Source organism: Barbus barbus, assembly GCF_936440315.1.
Source record: "Barbus barbus genome assembly, chromosome: 16".
Taxonomy (NCBI): domain Eukaryota; kingdom Metazoa; phylum Chordata; class Actinopteri; order Cypriniformes; family Cyprinidae; genus Barbus; species Barbus barbus.
The window spans coordinates 11,929,099-11,949,781 of NC_136744.1; the positions used below are offsets into that span (position 1 = coordinate 11,929,099).

Below are 20,683 nucleotides of genomic sequence, written 5' to 3' on the forward strand. Positions count from 1 at the left end.
TTTAAGAGCAGGTAAATAAAAGAAGCAGCCGGAACACGGCAAATTTATCAATGTGTATTGACTAGTGCTATGTCAGCTCAAAATGCCATTCCACTGAAGTTAACTTTACTATTGTTAACTAAACTAAAACCAGAAAAGTATTTTTGTTACATTTTGTTGACTAAAATGATTGTTAACTGAAAAACCCTTAAACTTATATTATTTCAGCTAGATTCTCTGTTTTTAGTTTAAACTAATAGTTCAAGATGTACTGTGGACGTTTGTTTGTTCATCAAAACATTTGGAGAAATTTTGCATTACATCACATGGTCACAATGGGTGCCGTCAGAATCAGACTTAAAACACAAGTAATCAAGTAATCCATGCAACTTCATTCCATCAAATAACATCTTGTAAAGTGAAAAGCAAGCCTGTCATCAAGACGTTTTTAGCTTCAAACTATATCCATATTCCAAATTGCTTTTTTCAAAGAAAAAGTCATCTTGTTCCAATAAGCAGAAAAATATGCACAGATCAAGCACCGTTTATACAAAAAGTCCAGAACAGTTCTAAACAAATATTTTGGTTGATTCTGATGTGAAAGGACAACAGGGCATGGACTTTTTCACTGGAGGGTGCATTATTATGGATTATTATTTTGTCAAAAATTGGTTTAACACTTAGATGATGGATTTGTTTCTTACAAACATGCAACTTTTCACTTCACATGACATTAATGGATGGACTTGAGTGATGTGGATTGCTTGTGGATTATTGTTATGTTTTTATCAGCTGTTTGAACTCTCATTCTGACGGCACCCATTCACTGCAGTTCTGATGAAGAAACAAACTCATCTACATCTTGGATGGCCTGAGAGTGAGTGTATTTTCAGCAAATGTTCATTTTTGGCTGAATTATTCCTTTAACTTTATGTACCAAAAAACTGAAACTGAAGGGAAAAAAAACCTCTATAGGCACATAAAAAAGAATAAAAATGACATAACACAACAAAATGACTAAAACTTTTAATTTAATATGAAAACAGAATATATAAAAACAAACTAAAATGAATAAAAATCTACAAAAGGATTTCAATGACACTAAAATAAAAATGGTTTGTGCTGTTTGGTTGTGAAGCTGAGAATTTTTTTTTTTAGCAATAAGGACCTTGACATTTTTTAGGTGCACAGTGCAAAAAGAGTGGCCACAAACACGATCACCTACTCAAAAGGCGAGTAACTGAGCCATGTTGGCTTTGCAAACACTTTATTTCAGTCAACAAGGGAGCTGTCTCTTTGCCCAGGCAGAAAACTGAGAACAGTATGGCAAATTGAAAAGCTGTTAAAAGTAAGCCCACAGTAGTTCATTCAAGCGTTTACACTTGTCATGATTGTTGATGTTAGTAATGAAAACTCTGAAAATGTTTGACAGATGATATATTGAGTGAACAGTACATTTTGATTCCCATTTTCATAGCATCATTAGGCAAATATATCATACTGAGAAGCCCATAACAACTATTATATCTGCATTAATCATGAAGCTACAATAGACATATATTGAAAATACCATATAAACAACATCATGTCACTGTTGCAACATTAAGCTAATGCGAGTATCAGTGGCCTGGACCTTAGATGCTTCACCGTTTGAGTAACATATACAGAAGACCGACATATCGCCCTCATTTCAACCCAAGCAAATTAAAAATGTAAATCTGCCCAAACTATTTGGGAACATCTCAGCAGCATTTTCCATTCACTGTGAACCAAAGAAACAGCAGTGGCTCGAATGCAGTGCAAAGCACAATGGATCAAAGTTTCCACAACAATACACAGCACTGTGGTGCTTCAAACAAACTCACTGAATCATTTACTTTTAAACCTTGTGTGGGTGTGCACTTTCATTGATGGAGCAGTGCTTATGGCTGAGAATTAGATGCACAGCTGTGTGATGTGCGTGAAAGCTAATACGCAATCAGAAAATAAAGTGTCATATTTCATTTGACTTGAAATGCTACATCAGTCAATATAAAGGTGCAGTGATCTGTCTTACAGATACTGTAGTGCAGTTATAACAAAACAACACAGCTATCACATTTAGTATGTATGCACTTTCATATTAAACAGTATATCGTTAATTCATAATTTAGCCATACAACTGACATTGACATAAACACTTTGTTTAAGTGGAGGTTGATATTTATAAATATATAATACACAAATGTAGTCAAATAAAAAACAGAGGTCTGTATGAAAATGCCAGTAAACACTGCATTAAAAGGCAAGGAAAAATCACACAACGACATACAAAAATAAAGCTGTGGAAATAAGTTAATTTGTCCCGTTAAAGTATGATAAGATGCTCTTTAAATTGTTCTGGCAGTGCTAAGATTGTAAGGAGGCTGTAAAAAGCATTCATTTCAGAAAGCTGCCATACAGTCAGGTCAAAAGTACACTGAAGAATTGGTACAAAAGCAACTATTATAATTTTGTAGTAAAGGAATGATTGTATGTGCAATAGCTAATGGCTCATTGGGAGGGCACCATGTTCTTACCACCATCCTCTCTGTTGAGATACGTGGCCCAATAAACCAGGTTAAAACTGCCAAAAAGCACTGGAAAGATGATGCGGGACATACGGTCAATCTTGCTGACACTGTTGAAGGTCTTCGGTGCTTCTTTAGCCGCTGGCTGAGCTTTATTGGGCTCCACTGTGGCGCTCTTTGAGACAGTGGGCAGAGCTGAGTCTTTTGCAATGTGGGGCGCGTAGTTTGCCACAGCGACTGCATATGCGTTATTCTTTTTAATAACGGACGTCTCCTTTTTCTGAAGTCAGAAGAAATTAGTTAACATAGTGCTACATGATCAGTCAATGATATTAAGCTAAACGTTATAATAGTATTAAAACAGAAACACGCAATGCCAGACAGCGTTCAAAATGATGTGTTTAAAAGTACAGTTCACTCAAAAAAGTGCTAAAAATGTACTCACCCTAAGGCCATACAAAATATAGATGAGTTTATTTCTTCATCGGAACAGATTTGGAGAAATGTAACGTTACATCACTTGCTCACCAATGGATGCTCTGCAGTGAATGGGTGCCGCCAGATGAGAATCATGAAAACATCACAATAATTCACAAGTATTTCACCACTCCAGTCCATCAATTAACATCTTGTGACGTGAAAAGGTACATGTTTGTAATAAATACATCATTAAGATATATGGTAAATCCATCATTTTTAACTTCAAACCACTGTTTCTGGTTAAAACTAATCCTCTGTCCATAATATTGCTTTCTCCGGTGAAAAAGTTGTCTTGTGTGAATCAGGAGAGAAATATGCACAGATCAAACACTGTTTACAAGTGAAAACCGTTATAAACAAATTTGACTTTGAGGTGAGAGAACAACAGGAAGTGGACTTTTTTATTGGAGGAAATGTCATTATGGATTATGGACTAATATTTTGATCAGAAGCGACAGGAGTCGTGTGGATTATTGTGATGTTTTTATCAGCTGTTTGGACTCCCTTTGTTCTGACGGCACCCATTTACTGCAGAGGATCAATTGGTGCGCAAGTGATGTAATGCGACATTTCTCCAAATCTATTCAGATTAATGAACTCATCTACATCTTGCATGGTCTGAGGGTGAGTAAATTTTCAGCAAATTTTCATTTTTGGGTGAATTTTCCTTTTAACTGTGCTGAATTAACAGTGTTGATTTCCCTCATCTAAATAACCCTTCTTCTCAGTGACAATAATCAAAGCTACCAGATGTGCTCCACTCCAAAATCAAAGCCTAGTCTGTGTCGTCATGGTTACCTTATCATTGATAATGCTCTTGCCATCCCAGGCCCAGCCGCGCTTGGTGAAGTAGTTTACTGTGGCAAACTCGATGAGAGCAGAGAAAACAAATGCGTAGCACACAGCGATGAACCAGTCCATGGCTGTGGCGTAGGCCACCTTTGGTAAAGAGTTTCGAGCGCTGATACTCAGAGTGGTCATCGTTAGCACTGTAGTCACACCTAGACAAAAATATCAACAAAAAAGACTCCGTGAGCGCTGTATATACCGCATTAGTGCAGTATGCCTCACTGCAGATAATTACCAGCATTTATGCCGTTCACTCATTTGTGGAAGAGACAGCACATATGTACACGTGTAATCACAAATGCCCTGGGCTAATGAAATTGTGTTCGTTTCAGCAGTCAGTCACATGCCCTAAGTGAACCTCCTGTCCTCATTTTATATAGATGATCTTCTATTTTTTGTAAACAATTTTAATGAATTGTTGCATCCTCCGGGAAAATAAATCAATCCAAACATATTCATCATTATAACAGATATTAGGGAGAAAACATGCACAAAAAAGCTCTTTTCTTTATCTCACTTTTATCTTTTCAATCAACTCAAGACTTTTCTTTCAGGTCGATAAGGGAATTTTCACTACATGATTTGAATGGCTTTGTTTGGAGAAAAAAAAATCAATCAGTCTAGAATGACTGGGGTGATTTTATACAGGAGTTCATCTGCAAGGAAAATAAAAATAATGATAAATTGACTTTTATAATTAAAAAAAAATACTTTTTACTCTGAAGATCTGCTTAAATGCAATACATACCATTATGGCAGAATGATTTGCGGAAAAGCTTGAAAAGTTTGAGTTTACTCATTACAAGAACCAGCTCAAACCTCTTTCAGTAACTATAAAGTGCTAAGTTTAGAAAGAAAAATCTTCCCACTGTTTTTAACCTATTCAATATGACTATAATAGTAATAATTTGTATGAATTATATGCAATATTATGTAATGTTATTATACTATAAAATAAAAGTTTGTTGTCAGTAAGATTTTTTAAAATTAAATTAATACTTTCATTCAGCTAGGATGCATTAAATCGATCAAATGTTTTGTACGATTTTTATTTCAAATAAATGGATAATGGCTTCTTTAATAAATTACATTTTAAAATACATTAAAATAGAAAACAGTTATTTTAAATTCTAATAGTATTTCACAATATTGTTTTTATTAAACAAATAAATTCAATCATAGTGAAAGTGATATATTGTAACAGTGTTATAATATAAATAAACAAAATATAGTGTTTAATAAAAATCATTTAATTTTATAGTACAACTGTAAAACCACAACAAAATGTCTTTATTTTCAAATGTTAAACCATTGTGATTTTGGCAGGGTTAATGCAAATAAAAAAGTTTCATGCAATCTGGTTGAGCCATTTACTATCTGTGCTGGTACTGCTCTGCACCATGCATAATTCAATTTTGCCATTGTGATTTTTTTTTTTTCAATTTCATCATGGCAGCATTAACTAATCAAATGATGACCAAATAATCATATAACCAGCATTTTAAAGAGCCAATTTACAGGAGGTGCCTGGATCACAGTGCTGGAGTGATGTTGTACAGTCCCAGTAAAATGCACCATACGCGGGTAGTTTACTACATCCCCCCTGCAACTGAGCACTGATGCAAGATGTAGAATTGTGGTGTGCAAATTACGTTTGGCAATTCATGAGTGCTTACCTCATTTGCATAATTCCTTTAGTGAATTGGCCACTAAAACAACAAAGCGTGTGAATAAAAGACGCTATCAGTGTTTCATTCTTAGCGAATTCCCCCAGCGAGTCTGTGTTTAATTTAAATGTGTTTATAGATGCTAAGGCTTCCTCCAACTGAATGAACAAAAATACACACTTTCATGCACATAACTATACATTTTTCACCTACAAAAACACACAAATACACACGGAGGCCAACTTTTATAGCTGTTTGCCTTTGCTCACAGCCATTTCAAATTCATCCCTAGAGTTCAGAAGGAAACTGAAATTGCTAGAGAAAATCAAAAAATGTACACACTCTACATCAGCTTTATCCATGACTGCATCAGTAATTTCATCAGAACTACAAATTCAGCATGCTAAATTGATTTTTCATCGAAAAGATGTAGACAGCCAAAAAATACAAATGTGCTGTAAACTGAATTAAAACCCTTTCCACATTATGTTCTGATTACACAACACATGCTCACCCACCAAAAACTGTGCGTGCGGGGACAGACTCTCGGTTGAGCCAAAAAGAGACTTGGGATAAGATGACGGTCATTATGCAAGGCAGGTACGTCTGGATCACAAAGTACCCAATCTTCCTCTTCAGATGGAAATGGGCAGTCATCACTGTATATTCACCTACACAGCAGGAAAGAAACATGAGAGAGGGAGGAACGACGGATAGGAGCATATGGATCCAGATCATTTTGTGACTGGTTGCGAATGTCTTACCAGTACTAGACTTGATGGTTTCCTTGCCAACAGTATGTCTCATTAGGTCATACTGGTTAAGCCTAGATCCATCTGGAGCTACTTCCACCGATGAGGTGGCATCACGTGTCCAAACATACGTCACCTCTGTCAGAGTGTAAGCATCTATACAAAAACACAATATATTTTAATAAAACCCAAAGAATAAAAAGACATTAGGCATCATGGGAATAAAATAAACGATTGGCATTTTTGCTTACAGCTGCCAAATTTAAGCGGACATGAATGAAAGTCCATTGGAAAGTCCTCAAGATGCATTGGGCATTCAGCTTGCACTGTCAACCTGCACAAATACACAAACTTTATAAAACAGTCACCCCTCAAAATTATGTGTTCTTACTAGGGCTGTCATAAATTTTATAAAAAGGAATTTTCCCACCATCAGAGCAATTCAAGTTTACCGTTAATTATACACTACTGTTCAAAAGTTTGGGGTCAGTAAAATTTTTTAGAAGAAATAAATATTTTCATTCAGCAAGGATGCATTAAAATGATCCAAAGTGACAGTAAATACATTCAGAATGTTACAAAAGATTTCTATTTCAAATAAATGAGTGATACTTATTGCAAATTCAGAGAAATAATATTTTAATATTATATATGTAAATTTTAATAATATATGTAAATAAAATATTTACATTTTAAAATATATCAAATTGAAAGTTACATTACAATATTTCACAGTGTTATTGTTTTTTTGTTTGGATTAAAGTCGGCATGAAATCAAAAGTGCCAAGGGTAAAGCGAGTATGTTACCCTTAAACTGAAAAGATATTAGGATATTACGACTACATTACTCTTAGGACATCGCTAACTAATTTGTTTCATGAATATGACTTAACCTGATGGAGGATTCGCTCAGTCATTCAGGCAGTCTCTCTCTCTCTCGCTGTTTAGGTATGTTTTGTGCCACTGATGTTCGTCGTCATCCCTAATAAATAAGACATTTATTCATGCTTGGGTGTCGGCGGTGAATCCAGTGGAGAGAAATACCCCACCACTAACTGCAAATTGGCATTTCAGATATGCCTCCATTTTTTTAGTAACGCCCCAACTTCCAACGATCCAATCAATTCCCGAAAAACGAAATCAAGTCCCGCCCTCTCATTTCAGATGCTGTTTCACTCAGATATGTCACAGTAGAGAAGAAAAGACAATCGCAACTTCCATTTCATGCCGACTTTAAATAAATTCAACCATGATAAACATAACAGATGTCTTTGAAAAACATTTTTAAAAATCTTACTAACTCCCAATATTTGTATGGTTGTGTATAGCTGGTTTACGGTCTTTAGATTTTAATGTTTTTTTAAGGCATTTGTGACCCTGGACCACAAAACCAGCTCGAAACCAGTCGCTGGAGTATATTTGTAGCAATAGCCAAAAATACATCGTATGGGTCAAAATTATAGATTTTTCTTTTACGCCAAAAATCATTAGGGCATTTAGTAAAGATCATGTTTCATGAAGATATTTTGTAAATTTCCTACAGTAAATAAATCAAAACTTAATTTTTGATTAGTAATATGCATTGTTAAGAACTTCATTTGGACAAGTTTGAAGGTGATTTTCTCAATATTTTTTTCTTTTTTTTTTGCACCCTCAGATTCCAGATTTTCAAATAGTTGTATCTCGGCCAAATATTGTCCGATCCTAACAAACCATACATCAATGGAAAACTTATTTATGCAGCTTTCAGATGGTGTACAAATCTTAATTTTGACCAAATTTACCCATATGACTGGTTTTGTGGACCAGGGTCACATTTGTGTTTATTGAAGTGGAAATAAAACAATATTTTGACTTCCAAAGCCACTTTTTGTAATGTCTAGTCAATGATTTACTCATCTGCTGCTATAATGACTTACAATTATCTTGATTTTGGGGACTTTTCTTATCAAATATTGATATATGTAATAAATAATGAATAGTTTGGTGAATTAATTATCATACCAATTATTTATTTTGATTAATTTATTTGAAAACTGTAGTACAGGGGTACCTCATGGTGTACAGTAGAGTGCCGTTCTCCATAATCCGCAGTAGTTTGTTAGGCATGGTCATGTTGTGAGCCACAGATTTCTTGCCGTTGTGAAAGAAAGTGTCTGGAGTCCAGATTTTACTGGCCATCAGGTTGTTGAGACGCAGGATGTTCATTGGCCCGTTAAACTTCAGCCGCTCGTCTGTCCAGCGCTGACGGAAAAACACATCCACTGTATATTCCTGAGAACGGAGAGAGACATACCAGGGCAGATAAGAGTGCAAGACATTCTTCAGTGCTGATGTGTGCATCAGACAATATATACCTGACACAGAAAATATGTATTCATTCAATGTGGGATCCAAAGTCTAAATGCTGCTGTTGGTCTATTTCAGTTGTATGTTTTATTAAAAAAGATATTATCAGGATAACCACTTGAAAAGTTGAGTTTGATATATTAAAACAAAGATTTTATTCATCATCGATGCATTTATTTGATCAAAAGAAACAGTACAGACATTTATAATGTTACAAACGATTTCTATTTTTTAGCATTCTATTCATCAAAGAATCCTGATCAAAATGTATCAGCGTTTCCACAAAAATATTAAGTTGTTTTCAACATTCACAATAATAAGAAATGTTTCTTGTGCAGAAAATCAGCATATTAGAATGATTTTTGAAGGATCATGTGATAATGAAATAATGGCAGCTGAAAATTCAGGTTTGCCATCACGGCAATAAATAACCTTTTAATGATTTTAAATTTTACATACATTTTAATTATTTAAATATAAAATATGCTATTTTAAATTGTAACAATATTTCACAATATTACTGTTTTTACTGTATTTTTGATCAAATAGTGAGCATATGAGGGGAAAAACATCACCAAACCTTTGAACAGCAGTGTATATTTTAAGATCTCGTAGTATTTATTTGTCCTACTTTTTGCTTTAATGGCATATCCTTTATTTCTAGATTTAATCAGAATCAAAATAAAAATCTGAAAGAGGTTTACTGCCAGGTAAGTTTACACATACGTGGAATTTGTTTTAGTGACAGAAGCTTCCACAACACAACAGAATGACAGTGACAGACAAGATACAGATAATAAAAAGAATACAAATAGAATAAGTAGGAAATAACATTATGCAAAAAATATTTAAAGAAAATACACACAATATACAAAATAGAAAATACAGTAGATGGCATTTGTGTGTATAGGTATGTTATGTACAAATGCAATTGAAATTTGATTTTAAATCTCAGATATTCAATGAGGTCTCAGACACTGGATGTCACTGTAAACCTTTCAAAGACAGCTAAAAGAAAAGTATTAAAAGTAAGACTGTATGGGCTCCCTCAGTAAGTGCCAGCAACTTTTCAGTTCACTCAATATGTTCATTGTCTGTATATTATGTGTGATTCATCTTCCTCTCTATAGTACTAGAAAGTGTCAGAAGCGCTTCACATCACTGCATTATATCCCAATCCCTCGGGCACTGCGCTGCCATGCACCGACCCCTGGGGTGAAGGCAGGCATCCAGTTTCCATGGCAGCGCAGAGACAGAAAAACACAATGTTATGTACGTAAGACATAATACTTATTCACTCCCACACTCATACAGGAAAGATAATATTGTGTGACAGTACATGCTGTCACTGGAGCGCCAGGGCTCCCCAGCCCTCACAGAGCCCATCTGTAATGCTTCATTTCTTTCTCATTCTTCCATCCATCCTCCATCAGCTTTCACAATGTCACAATCATACTGTATGGAACAAACCTATTATGGTCCATACTACATTAATTCCAGTAAAAATCTAAAACATTCAACTCGAACAAACTTTGAGGAAAGCTTGCCTGGTCATTTGATATTCTTGCAAACGTCTTGCAACATTACCCTCCATTATGCAGGAGTCCCGCAGAACTCCTCAAGCAAAAAGACAACACTTGTCACTTTCCATTCTGTCATATCATAACCACACGGCCTGAAGGGAGTGGCACAGTAAGACTGATAAAAATAACCTGCTTTTGTGATCCTCCATAGTATATGTCTATTTTAAGGCATTATAATGTTCAAAGGAACATGAAATTGTGGAACACTAAAACTAAAGACTAATCATTCAAAAGGAAGGGGGCATAAAGCAAGCTTTATGTGTAACAACACTAGATGGATTTAGTATCTCTGTGACTATATCAGGATCAATTACAGCAATATTATTAATTCTTTAAAGGGGTTATGAACTGAGAAATTATCTTTTGACATATAAGAGGTCATTGTGCTATAAAACATTCTGTAATTTTCAGAACTCAAAACTTTCTCGTTAGTCTAAAATGAGCTTATATTGAAGCCAGTCTGCCAAAACGACAGCTTGTGGAATGTGCCAATTTATGACGTAAAAATGTGGATAAACACCACCTCCGCAGAAAAAGATCAATGCCTGCTTCTACATCACTGCCTGTTTAGCCCCGCCCACCGATGCATGTAGTGGGTAAATGACGAGAGAGCCAATTTTTAATATAGTTCCAGACTGCATCACTTTCAGACCGTGTCACCGTGAACTTGGTCCTTTGTTCATTTAATTTTACCCTGGATTCATTTACAAATAAGGCACAATTTAATGCAGGATTTTCAGAAAGATTAAAACTAAAAGACGAGGCTGTGCCAACTATATTGGATCTGACAGTAATGTCGCAACACACAAGTGTCACATTTTTTATTAAGTGGTCACTATTGCTTTGTCTCTTTTTACAGATCGTTTGATATTAGATTAGATTAGATTAGATTATATAATACTTTATTCTTCCTTTTAGGGAAATTCCTTGATCCAGTTGCTCACACATATCAAAAACCCCAATCAAACAACTACATAAAAGACGCATATAAATATAAAAATACACATAATCCTAGAAGAATAAATAATCATTAACTAAAATTATGAGTATTTATATATGAGTATTTATGCATTTTTGATCTAAATGACAGCAGCGTTCATCTATGAAGGATGTACTGTCAAACTTGTACAACTGTTAGCCAATCATAGCAGTGGGTGTTTACTTCAGTCTAAAATCTTCCACGCCTATTCAAATAGAGCGTTCTGATGAGGGGGGTTAAATCAGGACAGAAAAAAAGCCTATTACTTCTAAATTATGTTTTTTGATGTACAAATCTTGATTATTATAAGTGGAACTCTGAGAACAGTACAAAAGAAAAAACAAAGGCAGTTCATGACACCTTGAAAATTCACTGTTGGTTAGAGCATAGCTGATAATAGCAATCTTTTTCTTTTTTTTTTCAAACTTTCTTCTAAAATCAATGTCAAGAAATCCAACTACATTGTAAACAGTCTGGATTCAGTTTTTTAGCAGTATAGTATGAAGTTATAGTATCAATCATCTTAGTTTTTAAAATGTAGTGTTGTAATCTGTATAGGCCATAATTATATGTTATCTTATAATCATAATTACAAATATATCTACAATGCCATTTCAAAGTTTGGGGTCAGTAAGATTTTTGTTGTTGTTGAAAGTAAAGGCATTTATAATGTTACATTTACATTTAGTCATTTGGCAGACGCTTTTATTCATTATTTGATTCATCTTGAAGAGGCAATCAGACAGAGGAAGTGCTCGTAACACCAAGTCTCAGTCATTGTTCAAATAAGTACAAGCTAGTAAGGGAGGCAGAGAAAGATAGAGGGAAAGAGTGAGTTTTTTTTTTTTTTGAGTTTAGGATGAAGTCAAGTACTGCCGAAAGAGATGAGTTTTCAGTTGTTGCTTGAAGATTGCCAGGGATCCGGCGTTCCGGATAGGGGTGGGAAGATTATTCCACCAGCCAGGAATGGTGAACGAGAATGTTCTGGAGAGTGATTTTGAGCCTCTCTGTGACGGTACCACAAGGCGTCGCTCACTAGCAGATCTCAAACTTCTGGAGGGGATATAGGTTCGTAATAGTGAGTGGAAGTAGGAGGGTACTGAGTCTGTGGTAGTTCTGTATGCAAGCATCAGTGTCTTGAACTTGATGCGAGCTGGCACTGGTAGCCAGTGCAAGGAGATGAAGAGAGGTGTAACATGCGCTCTTTTGGGCTCGTTGAAGATCAGTCGTGCCGCTGCATTCTGAATCATTTGTAGAGGTTTGATTGTGTTTGATGGCAGACCAGCCAGAAGAGCATTGCAGTAGCCCAGTCTAGAAACGACAAGGGCTTGGACAACTGAAGTGAAGTGACATACTGCCAAGAATTCGTGCTCTGCATTTAACCCATCCAACGTGCACACACACACAGCAGTGAACACACACACCGTGAACACACACCCAGAGCAGTGGGCAGCCATTTATGCTGCGGCGCCCGGGGAGCAGTTGGGGGTTCGGTGCCTTGCTCAAGGGCACCTCAGTCGTGGTATTGAGGGTGGAGCTGGACATTCCACCTACAATCCCTGCCGGCCCGAGACTCGAACCCGCAACCTTTGGATTACGAGTCCAACTCTCTAACCATTAGGCCACGACTTCCCCAAGAAGTTGTGCAGCATGCTTTGTCAGAAAGGGCCTGATCTTTCTGATGTTGTGTAGTGCAAACCTGCAGGATCGAGCAATCTTTGCAATTTGCTCTTTGAAGGTCAGCTGCTCATCAAAGATTACACCAAGATTTCTGACCGAAGTTGATGGGTAATCATTGATGAGCCTAACTGAAAACAACAGTTACAAAAGATTTCTATTTTTAATGCTGTTCTTTTGAACATTATATTCATCAAAGAGTCCTGAACAAAATGTAGCATGGTTTTCTTAAAAATATTAAACAACCCAACTGTTTTCAACATTAAAAATAATAATAAGCAGCAAAATCATGAGCACCAAATCAGCCTTTTAGAATGATTTCTGAAGGATCATGTGACATTGAAGACTGGAGTAATGATGCTGAAAATTCAACTTTGCTATCACAGAAACAAATTACATTTTAAAATATATTAAAATATGTTAAATATTATAAAATATATTGAAATAATAGAAAACAGGTATTTGAAATTGTAATAATATTTAAAAATTTCAAAAGTTTGATTACATTTTTGATCAAATAAATGCAGCCTTGATGAGTGTAAAATACTTATTTTACACGTTTGAGTAATAGAGCAGTGTTGTGTTTGATATTATTTACAAAATAATGCAAATCTCTCGCTAGAGTCTGACAGGTTACTCATCACAGGTGATGACTGGAGAACTGAAGATACATTGCAGATTCAAGAATCATGATTTCCCAAGAGCACCCCAAAAAACAAACAACAACATGACAGAAACACCCAGTGTGATGATTGTCCTGACATAATACGGTCTATATGTCACGAGTCCGGACTGCAGTTCTTCCTTTCTCCACTAGAGGTCACCATCTCCCGTCCTCCCGGACTCCATTCCCCTAACTCCACACACCTGCCGCATATCATTCACCTGACACTCATTATTACACCCTCAGCTGTTCCCCATTGCCACAGACTATATAGTCTCCTCTCTCTCACCACTCTGCCTGGGTGAATTAATTATTGTACTAGTCTTTGTCACTGTGGAAACTCTGGGGATACATGCACTGTGTTGCCGTTAATGTATCCCGTTTCTAATCTGTTTTGTTTTGCCTTGTTATTTCATTATTAAAGACAGCCTTACCTGCACTTGGACCCTGACTTTGTCTTTTCACGGTGCTCTCTAAGTGTTCCGTGACACTATACAAACAGAGATTTTTCTAGTACAGGATAGTGAGAGTGTTTAGTGGGGTTTAGAAAACACACCACTGGCCAGTAAAAGATTATACATGAATGAATGAATGAATGAATGAATGAATGAAAACTTTTTTCTTCCATCTTTTTCTCTATTCTAAATATTTGAGAGCAGACAGTGTGAAGTGGGGAAAAAGAAGAGAACTGAGAAAAGCTTTTAGCCAGCAGCAGGTACCAAATGCTATGAATAGACAACAGATGGAAAACAAGGATTGAGGGAAAGAGATAATGTGGTATATGTGGTAGATAATGTGGTAGATAAAGGAGAAAAAGTGAGATAACCAACAGAAAAATATCAAATATTTCTGATAAATACTATTTAGAAGAGGAATGTCTTACCATGTCCGTATCTGATACTGGTCCAAAACTGGTCACATAGATATCAGTCTTCACCTCCGTCACTCGATCTATGTCACACAGCAAAAAGAAACTCCAAATTACAATGTTATCAACCAGGAACTCCTCTTAAAGGTTACTCAATTATAATGTGCAGTATGGTTGTGAACAACTTAAATTTCAGCCTGCGCCACACATAAAACTACTGAAGTCTTGGAATATAGCAGATGAGTCATGTGTACTTTTATGAGTGTTTTTTGAAGCTTGATAAATCAGCATCCACTTTCCTGGATAGAAAACGGAAGCTCAGATATTTTGCCTGAGATCTCCTTTGTGTTTCACACATGAAGGGAAGCTAATTTGAGGTTCAAACGACATAGAGGTGAAAAAAAGATGACAATTTTTTCACATCTGAGTGCACTATTACTTTAGCTTATCGTTAGTGGAACCATGGCAACACTTCATTCTGGTTCTTGGCTCGACCGCATGTCCACTGACTCCTGTGAATGTGTTTTTGTGTGCTAGTCTCTCTAAATCTCAAAAAGGAAAAGCTCACAAGAAATCTATTTGCCTCATGGTGGGCGTCGCTCGATCCATGATGTCTTTTATGTTGCCAAGCTCAGAGCTTCCAAACAATAGCAAAGGCCACATAAATACATATTAACACTGACAGACTACACAGGCAGGGGGGCTGTTGATTGTTAAGTGGAGATGAGATTGCTGGCTTATTCATTCAGGCGTGGCTCGAAATTTATCAGGTCATCAACACCTCATTATAATTAGTTTATCAGTGGTAAAATCAGGTCAAAGTGACAATGCACATAAACAATGAGTCACTTACAAATAATGACTCATTTCACTGAATTCAGCCATTATTTTTTTTCTTGTGCTATTTCTGAAATTCCTAAACAGAAACAACACAATCACAGTAATTTTGCTTATTAATACATCATAAAGTACATATAACTGTAATATCAACTTCGGGAAATGTGACAGCACTAATTCCCTAGGCGCTCTTACCTCCAAGACCAGGTCTCAGCCTGTTGTCATAGCCATCAAGCAGTCGGTCCAAGATCCGTGTGAAGAGGGTAATGTTGTTTTTAAAGGCATCTGAGCCGGATACATCTGTCTCAGAACTACACAACATACATACTGGCATCTCAAAAGTCTGTTACATAAACATATAGAGTTGCATGCAGAGAAAGATGTTCTCTACAAACCTTGTTCTATAAAGTTATGAGAGGACGACCATCTGGCAAAAGCACAAACATAACAGCTGTACCAAAACACCTGAGACCTCATCTTAGCAAACTTGTCTCCAAACGGCTATTAATGATTCCCTCTAGGTGCATGCATATTTACATATAAGTTTGTATAATTCGCTTTTTTTTGTAATTATTCATTTTGTGACCATAAGTATGTATGAAAATATTATGAATATATGAAGGTCAGTCACAAGTATTTTCAAAGTCAGTTATTCAATCAAAGTAATATTTAAAAAAATAACTCAATTTCTCATTAAGATATCAGAGTTAGTGTAAGACACAACGCAACTCATATTTCTGTTGATTTTATTAGTCTTATGTATAACCTATATGTAGGCTATATCAAATATACTTGTGGAAAAAACTGTGTGCATTGGTTGCCTATAGTCTTGTTTACTTTTATTCCAAGTTGTCTTAATTATGATTTGTACTTTAAATATTATCAAAATTATTATCTGTGGTGGTGATTCAACATGCTGCATTGAACTCAGAACATTCCTTTAAATTGTGATTTAATTGTGTAGATAAGGGGCAGTCCACCTAAAAATGAAAATTCTGTCATCGATTACTCTCACCCTCATGTCCTTCCAAACATGCATGACTGATGTTATTCTGTGGAAGATGTTTTTGAGAAATTTTGGTAACCAAACAGTAGCCTATTGGTGACCATTGACTTTCACTGTATGGACAGCATTTCTCCAAATGTATTTTATTTTCCACAGAAGAAAGAAAGTCATACAAATTTGGAACAACATGAGGGTGAGTAAATGATGACAGAATTAGATGTTTGGGGTGATGTGATATTAACTTCACACTAGGCTATTTATTTATGTCTATTTTAATATGTAGCCTAAGTAGGCTACTGTTTCATTTTTGGCAATATTGTAAATGGAGACGATCATACCAAAAAGCTTTTTTGACACTGAAAGAAAAAAGAGGGAGAGAGCGGTTGTAATATCCACACGTGTATTGGGCTTGATCTTGAAAAAACCGCGCGCTCCCTTGAGAAAAAAAAAAGAGTATTTTGTTTTGCTTACCATACACGCCATAAAGCCAGCAGAAACAGATAGATTAGAAATCCATGAGAATGACCCCGTAGCCGATTCATTGTTGAGCTATTCCCTGCCAAAGAAGTTATTTCAGTCTTCAAGTCAGTCTTAAAATGATTTATATGAGAATGAATCAAGGCAAAACTTCCAGTGACATTTATTTCTGCTTGTAAGCGTTTTGTGTTTGCGCACACTCATATTTCCAGAGCGCGCACTAATAAGCTGGAGCCAGACAGCGAGCTTTTGTGTTTCAAAAGTTGTACATTTTGAAACTGTTGCAAATATAACAGCCATACCTACAGTGTCTTTACATTTTAAAGGAGATCAATTAAAACTGTCCAAATCATGCATAAAACTGTCGCTGTCTCTTAGATGTTCAAAATGTTCACAGCCCGAGGAAACTGATCGATAATTTACCAAACTAAACAAAAAATGTAAAATACACAACAAATTACCTTTCGTTTCAACCAAAGCGCAGCACCTTTGAGACAAAGTTGTGCCCCTCGAGCTCACGCTTCCAGATGCGTCTCATCCGTGGATTCACGGAAACTCCCAGGGCGCGCGCAAAGGCATATAGACTGACTGGCACGTGAGCTTGCTGACAAGTGAGATATACCTTCTTCTATGAATCTTTGCGGAAACAATCCAGAGGCGTTCCCTGGTCACCAAGACACACAATCCGTCTGTATAGCCTAAACTGCACATGTGAGGGCTTAAGCGGCTTGTATGAAATCCATATAGCCTAGGCGTCAGCCCGGAGAGCAAGTAGCCAAAAGACTCAAGAGGGGACACCGGGTCCTAGAGCCAGCACAGCTCACACTTTTGCCCACTGGAGAGCGCATGGACATAATGGACTACACATCAGTTTCATTTATTCCACCTGTTTGTAATAAATACCATACTTCGCAATGTAGACAAGTGTAGACCAAATAAGCAATTCTTGTCTATGAAAACCAACAAGCAGCCAACTCGTAAGACACACATTAAAGGTATTAACTTGATTTAGAAAAACTTAGGCTATGTATTTTTACTTGTTTGTTTACACACATAAACAGCTTTATTTAGCATTTAATTGTGTTTGTTGCCATGGATAATACTCTAGGAAGGAACTATTTCAAGCTTATTTTGTTGACATTTCTGACATGAAATTCATGGCCAGAGATCCAGACAAGCTCTGACAGGGAACATGAGTAGTCAGGGCCCAAGCACATAAAATGAATATACAGAATACTTAAAATTCATTTTGGATTGAGCTATTGCTTTAAACTCAGGATACTCTTGGGAAACTTGTTTTTTTAATAAGTGAAATGTAAGACCCTGAAAAAAATCCTGCAGCATAATGTTGGACAGATCATATCCTAAACCAAAGAATAGACTACATATTGTTACAAATAAGTGCCTATTCTATCTTTCAAGACCAAACTATATTGGGTTCAATATATTGACATTCTCTGAGGAGAATTAAAGTGTTCATTTGTGACTTTATACACAGTCCAATATACACAGAATGATTAAAAAATTGTAGGTTTATTTCACACTCACAGATAAACAGGGGAATATATATTTGTAATAGGATACATTTATTTACCCCCCCCCCCCCCCCCCTCCCCCTTAGAGGCACAAAAGCTTTTTAATGCCATTGTAGCTATCAAAAGATTATCTGCATGAGTGAAGTATATGTTCATGGCCTCCATCGGACTAAACCCAAGAAACTGTAAGTGAGATTATACTGCCACCTGCTGCCCAGGACAGAATGTGCTTCTGCGGGAATATACAGTATAAACCAGAATCAGACTTTCTTTTGTTTAACACATAAAGTAGCTCTAAAGCAGAAGCGGACAGTAACTAAGTAGGCTACATTTACTTGAGTATTGTACTTAAGCACACTTTTTGAGTATCTGTTCTTTACTTGAGTATTATTTTTTCTGGAAACTTATGACTTTAACGTCACTACATTTGAATGAAAAATATTGTACTTTTCTTCCACTACATTTCTATCAAGGTCCTCGGAGTAGAAAGTTTTTTTTTTTTTCAGACAGTTTATCAGTAATCACTCTTGTACATGAAGTGATTTCCAAGCATTTTTTGAACACTGGCCAGTTGCAAATGTGATATGTGATATTTATGTACAACAATTCAATAATAGGAAGTTAATATTGTGTATATATTAGATATATATTAAATATTGTGGTATATATTAGACACAATATTGTCTGATTTTGCTAAATTGTGTACGTGAAAATATTACCTATAAAGCCACAGAAAAACTGTTGTGTTCCTCCATAATAAAACACAATAGGTGTTGGACTTGAAGCAGCTCTGCACAGATAGTTCTGTGTGTGACATCAAAGTACAGCGAGAGCGATTAGACAGCAGTTTTAAAATGTTTGTTTTGATGTCAAATAAGTTGCTGTTTTTTTTTTTTTTTTTTTTTAAAGCAGTGTTGCTGTAGTAAAGTTAAACAGCTACAGATGTGTTGCTGGGTTTTAAAGCAGATTTGATTTTTTTTTCTTCCTTTTCATTCTGTATTTACAGCAATTTCACTGTCCACTCTGGTGCTACACATAGATGTGTGCTCACACTGTCTGAGCTGTGTGAGATCACTACCATCCTACTTTTGTGGGAATGCGTATAGGGGCGCTAAATTTTTTATTTTTAACATTCTAAAAGCTCTTTATTCCAAAGATACTACAAGCTAGTCAGTGTATTCAGTTGGTGTAATGTATTGTAAGTTGCTTCAGAGGTATTGCAAGTATTACGTACAACATGTTGACTTTTGGTACTTAAATACTTTTAAAAGCAAGTACTTCTGTACTTTTACTTAAGTAAAAATCTGTCTTTACAACTTTTACTTGTAACAGAGTAATATTTGACCAGCAGAATCTGTACTTTCACTTAAGTAATGGAGGTGTGTACTTTGTCCACTTCTGCTCTAAAGAGGGTTTCTTCAGTAGTCACAAGACATGCATTAGGTAAATTAATAAAGGAAAACATTTTAATACTGAAGATAAATAAATAAATAAAGTCTACATTTAGTGTTCCATGTGAGTAAAAAATCTTTATAATCATATTTATTTGACTGATTATTGAAAAGCGAAAGAGAGGATTCAGAAAAACAGAGAAGTATAGCCCTATTTATGTATGCACCTGAAACATCACAAATAACCCCCAAGTGTCATGTTTGGCACACATGGAGAAGCAATCGCCTGGACATTTGATCTTATCTTGTGCAGAACGGAAGCGAGTCTCTCATGCCTACATGTGTTAGCAGACTGTTGTCAGCGCGGTCTCCATGGCAATACATCACACACCGCGAGACGTATTCACCTTGTCACTGTATGTGTCTGATGACTGATTAATCTGATGCAAAGATAAATTTAGCCTACATCCGAGTGATGCATTAATGAGAGAAAGCATAGAACAGCAATAAAGGGAATTTTCAGATTGAGTGTGCTTGTGTCATGCAGTCCTTATTTATATAGTAATTTTTTCAATGTGTATATATGTATTTGCATAATGTTTACTTATTGACTTTTATCTTTTAAAGAAATTACTTTTATTCAGCAAGGACGTGTTAAATGGATATAAAGTGACTTATAATTGTTATAAAAGGTTTATATTTTGACTATTTATTGACTATTTAATTATTTATTCATCAAAGAATCAAAGAAAAAAGTATCAAAAAATATTTAGCAGTATAAAAGTTTCAACATTGATAATAGATCAGCATATTAGAATGATTTCTGAAGGATCATGTGACACTGAAGACTGGAGTATATGGCTGCTGAAAATTCAATGTTGCCTCACAGAAATAAATTATATTTTAAAGAATATAAAAATAGGACACCAATGTTTGAAATTGCAATAATATTTCACAATATTACAGTTTTTTCTCTGTATTTTTAATCAAATAAATCCAGTCTTGATGAGCATAAAAGACTCCATTACAAACATAAAAAAT

General features: G+C 35.7%; 1 protein-coding gene across 1 annotated transcript; it reads right to left on the reverse strand.

Moving 5' to 3' along the window:
• Positions 1-994: 994 nt before the first annotated feature.
• Positions 995-16,781, reverse strand: LOC306882630 (gamma-aminobutyric acid receptor subunit alpha-2-like; the record flags this gene model as incomplete). Its single annotated transcript, XM_079437412.1, has 9 exons — positions 995-2,808; positions 3,807-4,009; positions 6,043-6,195; positions 6,289-6,432; positions 6,528-6,610; positions 8,330-8,550; positions 14,412-14,479; positions 15,429-15,544; positions 16,711-16,781. The coding sequence occupies 9 exons, from the start codon at positions 16,779-16,781 to the stop codon at positions 2,512-2,514; spliced, it is 1,356 nt and encodes a 451-aa protein (XP_079293538.1). The 3' UTR covers positions 995-2,511.
• Positions 16,782-20,683: the final 3,902 nt, after the last annotated feature.